Source organism: Amia ocellicauda, chromosome 2, assembly GCF_036373705.1.
Source record: "Amia ocellicauda isolate fAmiCal2 chromosome 2, fAmiCal2.hap1, whole genome shotgun sequence".
Taxonomy (NCBI): Eukaryota; Metazoa; Chordata; class Actinopteri; order Amiiformes; family Amiidae; genus Amia; species Amia ocellicauda.
In genome coordinates this window covers 7,428,819-7,434,818 of record NC_089851.1, presented here as the reverse complement: position 1 = coordinate 7,434,818, position 6,000 = coordinate 7,428,819, and the positions used below count along the sequence as shown (strand labels likewise).

Here is a 6,000-nt window from a genome sequence, read left to right as displayed (position 1 = left end):
ATAGTAGTTGCTTAAATCATTAATAATTGACAAGTTCACAGTATTTAGAAATTGGTGATTTAGGGTAACCTATAACATATATAAAAGTGGATGGGGGCTCCACAGGACCAGGGTTGGAGACGACTGGAGTAGAATAACACAGGCATTCAAACTTTAAACTACAATCCATTAACGGAGAAATGCACACCTTTAGCCATAGAAGCTTTCCACCTACAAACATGCTGATACAGCTTGGAAGCCTTTAAAGTTGACTGCAACTTCTAGTTATTATTATTTTTATCATCAGTAGTCATTTCAGGTAAAACGTCCCTCAATGTTGATTGTTAAATCATCAGCTTTACATAAACACACTTTGCTTTAAGCTACTATTATTTCACAGATTTATGTTGAAAAGGTATTTTTTGGAACCCATGATGCTATTGTTACTTTGTAAACCATCTACCAACCAACATGGTAAGCTTTGAGGGAGGGTTATCTGCAGAATGATCTGAACACATATAAATGCCTCTCTTCAAAACTTTAGTCGATATTATCTTCATCATTTGATTTCTAGACAATGATACAAACACAAGAGATAATGTTAGTTTAAAAGTAAAGGAAATCTAACCCCTGCTGAGCAACACATTCTAGAATAGCTAACAGTGCCTGTACAATAAATACTGAATCAAATAAATAAACAGGAATAAATCAATTGTTTCCCTGTATTCTGCACACAAAAAAGACTGTAAAACAGTGAATTGTTTCCTTATTTATTTATAGCTGGAATGATGAAGTCCTATAGAGTCAATATTCAGACTTATACTCTGTTACACTTAATAGCATCCATTTGATCTCAAAGGGAAACTACAGTAGCCACCTTTTGGACACTTCTTTACTGTGAAATGAACATACAAGTGAGGATCACCTGCAAGAAAACACACTGTACTAGCACTGAAGTTCACAGCCTGCCACGGACTGCCGTCTCAGTATAACACCACAGAATTGAATACTTTAAGGTTGACTTTTACAAAACCCCCCCATCTGGTTTGCTACACTATAAATATATGCATTAAAAAAATATTATCCAGTTTCTGCAAGTACAGATCAGTGCGAGACAATTCCTACATTAACCAGCGAGATCCTAAATCCTTGTGCGCTTTGTTGGCTCCTTCTTCCTACAGAAGTCATTCGAGTTTCCCATCCTTTGGCCACCATTCGGGCACGGAGGCCTGCAGCGTCGGTGTGGCATCCCCGGGGGCCTGCAGGACCAGCTGTTCATTGGCGTGGGCCAGGCGGATGAGTGCCAGGCCAAGGGATCCCGAGCCAGCTCGGTGCTTCCCAGCCAGCTTCCCCGCTTCGGTGACTATTGCCAGCCCCTCAGGATCCCGGATGGGCGCCGACAGACGCACGGGCATTAGCCGTTTGCGAATGACACCGGTGTGGTGAGTCCTGGCCGTCAGCTCCTGGCCGATGTAGCAGCCCTTGGTGAAGCTGATCCCCCTCATGTAGGCCAAGTTGGATTCCAGAGGCAGGGCCACCCCAGGGGGAAGGTCCTGAACGCCCTCGGGGAGTCCTGTTGAACAGACAGAGGCACAGGCATTGGGTGACTGAATGTGAAAGGTAAGAACAATCCACAGCCCAAAAAACACATAAAAAAAGGGATTCTTAAGCCATAGCAGATGCAGAGCACAGAGTCAGTAATGAGTTGAAGACGACGACAAAGCGTTGGGTATGAGATTTATTTTACAGAATAGTAAAATAAGAGGGGAGAGGAAAAAGTATCAATTAATTTCAATCAATAGCTTGTATTTAAAAATGCAGGGAGGAATATGTTCACTTCCTGTCAACAGGACTGGGTGACACTTGTAAACAAAGTGTAAAAAGCTCTTAAAAGCTCTATCTTTTCAGTTTTAATTACATTTTCTTTTCAATGTTGTCTAGAATGTTTTAGTCAACACCTAATAAAAAAATAATTTAGCACTGGGACTTTATCCTGTCACTGTGTATTTTAATACTTTTATATCCAGCTTTTACCTTAATTCAAGTTAATGCAAGTATATACGTCTTATCTTATGAAGATTAGCTGCATCATATGACGCAACCCAATATGCAAAACAAGCCAAATGCCCACCTTTCCTTCAAAACCTGACTCTTCAATAACTCAAAAAATAGAAATATTGTTGGAAAAGATCAGAGAGTATTTCCCATCATCCCACCCAGCATCACATAGTGGCTGTCCTTACCGATGGTGTACCGATGCCTGTGATAGTCCTCAATGTCCCCTTGCCTGCTTTCTGATATCAGCTCCACGGGGTTCAGTTGTGTGGGTGCCACCAGCCTCCAGCCCATCGCCACAGTTCGGGGGTCTTCCTCCCACAGCAGGACCCTGTCTGGAGCGCTCAGTTTCGGGCCGGCAGCCTCTCTGCCCTCACCTCCTTCCAGGGGCAGAACGGCCCATGGGGAAAGGTCAGCACAGGGCAAGATGCTCACCTTGCGTCGGATTTTATAGACCTTCAGGTGTTTCTGAAGGGAGTCCGTTACGGTTCTGTCACATTCCACCAGCACACTGAACTGTCCATCTTCACTTTCCTTCAACCTTAATAATAATATATAAATAATGACAAAAGTTATGTCAAAACATCTCAATATGCTTTAGCAACATAAACAAAACAAAAAACAAACACCAAAAATAAAAGTGAAAGACACTGAAATGCCTAATGGTTTATTTTATTAATTGTTATGGTTTGTTTATGAATATGTAAAGTGCTCTGTTGCTACCCTGTGAAGGGCGCTATACAAAATTGACTGATTGTTTTCCAGACTCACAAAATAAATGCTCTAACAGTGAAAATAGCACAAGGCTCCAGGTAACTATCCACAAAGCCGTGCAGAAAACCTCCCAATAAACAAGATAAGACACAAAGCACAAGAGCGCAGGACTAATCTCAAGTGTGCAGAGCAGCTGTAGCTGAAGCTGTCAAACACAGATAAAGACACTTGACACCCAAAACCGTTTCTTTACCTCACACGCTCCTGACAGCTTGCATGTGCAATTAGAAAACGCAACTAGATACAAGTTTAACTCGTTTTAAAGAAAGACTTCAGTTGTATTATAAGATGAACTGAATTAAATGTGCAAAAGGCTGGAGGGCAACGTCACTTTCAAGGTTGTTTAGATATCCCACGTCACTGGACGACCTTTGACTCAAATCAGCAAAGTGAATAAAAGCACACAGGCGTGGACAGCGACGCAGACCCCGGCCCACCTGTATAAGATCAGGTCGAACAGAGTCCGGCCCTGCACGCTGAGCATGTGTGTGTATATCGCGCCGCGCCGGCTCTCTCCGGTCAGCAGCTCCATGTCGTTAGTGACCAGACCCTGGAGAAAAGCTGCCGAGTCCTCCCCCTGCAGCCTCAGCAGCGCCCTGTGGGTCAGGCTGTAACACATGAACTGTGTGTCCGGGGCTGGGCAGCTGTGCATCGGCCTGCCGTGCCTCTCCGGGTCCGTGCGAGTGCAAAACAACCCGGCTGTCCCTGCGACCCCCGCAGCGGAGCTCAAACTGGACCTGCAGACAGTCCTGTGCGCGGCAGCTGCCACGACCCCAACCAGCCGTGAATTGTACATGTCTCCTTCTCTGACTTAGCGAGGCTGCGTCTTGGAAAACGGGACACTTTTAAAGCAGGAGCGTGTTTTTCAACCCCCAGTGAAAATTTGACACTGAACAGCCCTCAATCGCAGCCATTTTGTATCCCAGAAGCCTCTGCGTGTTGGGCTACAGTCGAGGAAGCGGAAGCGGAAGTGTCGTCTTTATTTTGTCTAGCCTTGGCTCTTTTTCTGTATTGCCATCTGGCGGTACATATGTGCCATTGCCGAATATTGTGGTCTTGATGTCGAAAAATTAATTGATAATACTGCTCAAAACGATGGGGATGATATTATTATTATTGCATGTTACTTTGGAAACTGTAATATATATATTTTAGTTATGACATATGTTAGTATTTTTAACATATGAAATGAAACAGCAGGAAAGTGTATTGATAGACGATTGCTTGAAGGCCCCGAGGTCCCCTGGCACCGCATGTTGCATGGACACAGCTGAGGAGCCCTTGAGCTGCTGTCGAACTGCAGACAGGCCACTCACAACCTATCTAACTCACTCCGACCTGCCGCTGGCTTTGATATCATCACCAAAAGTCATCGAGAACCCATTCTATGCAAAACACTTGTTATTATGTAATCCGCATTTCTTATACAGATCCTAGTTTTTTCAAACGGACCCCAAGCAATCTTGACATTCAGAAGAGGACCAAATCCTGAAATGGCTCACACAAACAGACCTAAAGCTCCCAAGTTTGTTTGTGAAATCTGATGAAGGGACAATGATAACTGAACTTGCTGAAATGAAATAGTGCAAGGGTGACAGGTCAGAGGAGGTCCACATTTTACTACATACTTTGGGTGGTTCAGGATTGCATGAATGGGACAGCATGGGTAACAGAACTGAGGAAAGATTAACACGTTTTGGGTATTACAATATGTAATTGTGAACATATTGATTTGTCCTCTTTTCCTCTTTATTACAAACTTAAATTTCCAAATTCACATGATATCAAATTATCCTTTGGTAACAGGGGGATACATCAGTATTCTTTTGTTTCTTTTATATATACATAAGACTTATATGTAAATAAACTCAGTTTTGTGTGGGGTGGATTGGGGCTTATGATTTTGGGATCTGAATTAGTGAGCAGGAAATTCTTGCTATGGGTTCCGGGGTCAGAGTTTGGCGGGAGTATTGGGTGGCAGTGATTGGGGAGAAAGCATCAAGGGGGGGAGGGAATAAATTGAGAAAGAGAGGATTGCTGTACCTGCCTGTAAAACTGCTTCCTGCTTCCTCTCCTCTCCTCTCCTCTCCTCTCCTCTGGACTTCCAATATCCATCTCCTTGGCGTCTGAGCCCACTGTACAGTGAATTTGTTCACAGTATGTATATATTATTTAAATTAATATTTTTGGCAGGCATTTATTAAGGTGTTATTATGAAAGAGCAGAGCAATTTGTGACTCTTGATCTGTTAGTAATTAAAGATATCCTGGAGGAGCAGGTTGTTAGAAGAAATACAGATGTATGTTTAAACATTTAATATGAAAGCGAGGGGCAAGGTGTCAGCAAGCATCTGTGTGCCCTGAAGAGAGGAAGGCAAACATTGTGCAGAGCTTTCTGCACAATTACAGATGGTTTCCTGTTAAGATGTTCACAGGCTTCATTAACAGCCAATATTTAAAGGTTACACAACAAACCACAGTCTAAGAACCCATAGATTTTTACTTAATTCTTTGAAAAGCCCATATTCAGAATATTAAAATTTCTGTCCCCGGTTTATCTATTTTTTTCCCCTCATGGCACCCCTTATTTGCAGTGTTAGAAGGAGATTACAGCTCTTATTTCTGGCTATTTATCAAAAGGAATCCCATTGAATTGTTCATTTAATTTACAGTTGTGCACAAAAGATTGAACACTAAGCACCACAGGGCCTTTGAGCTGTCCTTCTCACAAAACACACTACATGTTTTTTGTGACTTTGATGAATTGATTAATTGATTATTTGTTCTCAATATTCTTAAAGGCAACAAGTAATTGCAATGTAGTGCATGTGTGTGTATAGTGTATATATAAATATATATACAAACAGTGTTGGGTGGCTTACTTTGAAACATATTCCATTACAGAATACAAAATACCTTGTTTATAAAATAATCTTTAATGTTATCCAATACAATACTCCAATTGAGTAACCTAATCAGGTTTTTTTTTTGGAAAAGAGAGACAAAACCTCAACAACAGAAGTTGAGTTCAGAAAGTATTTTTAATGTATTTTGTACCTGTTCACCTGTTGAAAATGTTTTTTTGGGAGGAGTTTAATATCATGTCATGCAGAGTCTTGCACCAATCAGAGTGTGATGATTTGCACACATCAAAGTGCAAGCTTTTCTACTGAGCTCCATAGAGGACATGTTG

General features: G+C 42.0%; 1 protein-coding gene across 1 annotated transcript; it reads right to left on the bottom strand.

Moving 5' to 3' along the window:
* Positions 1 to 735: 735 nt before the first annotated feature.
* Positions 736 to 3,744, bottom strand: iba57 (iron-sulfur cluster assembly factor IBA57). The gene is made up of 3 exons (XM_066717396.1): positions 3,246 to 3,744; positions 2,223 to 2,575; positions 736 to 1,552 (listed from the first exon to the last, which is right to left on the bottom strand). The coding sequence occupies exons 1-3, from the start codon at positions 3,602 to 3,604 to the stop codon at positions 1,164 to 1,166; spliced, it is 1,101 nt and encodes a 366-aa protein (XP_066573493.1). The 5' UTR covers positions 3,605 to 3,744; the 3' UTR covers positions 736 to 1,163.
* Positions 3,745 to 6,000: the final 2,256 nt, after the last annotated feature.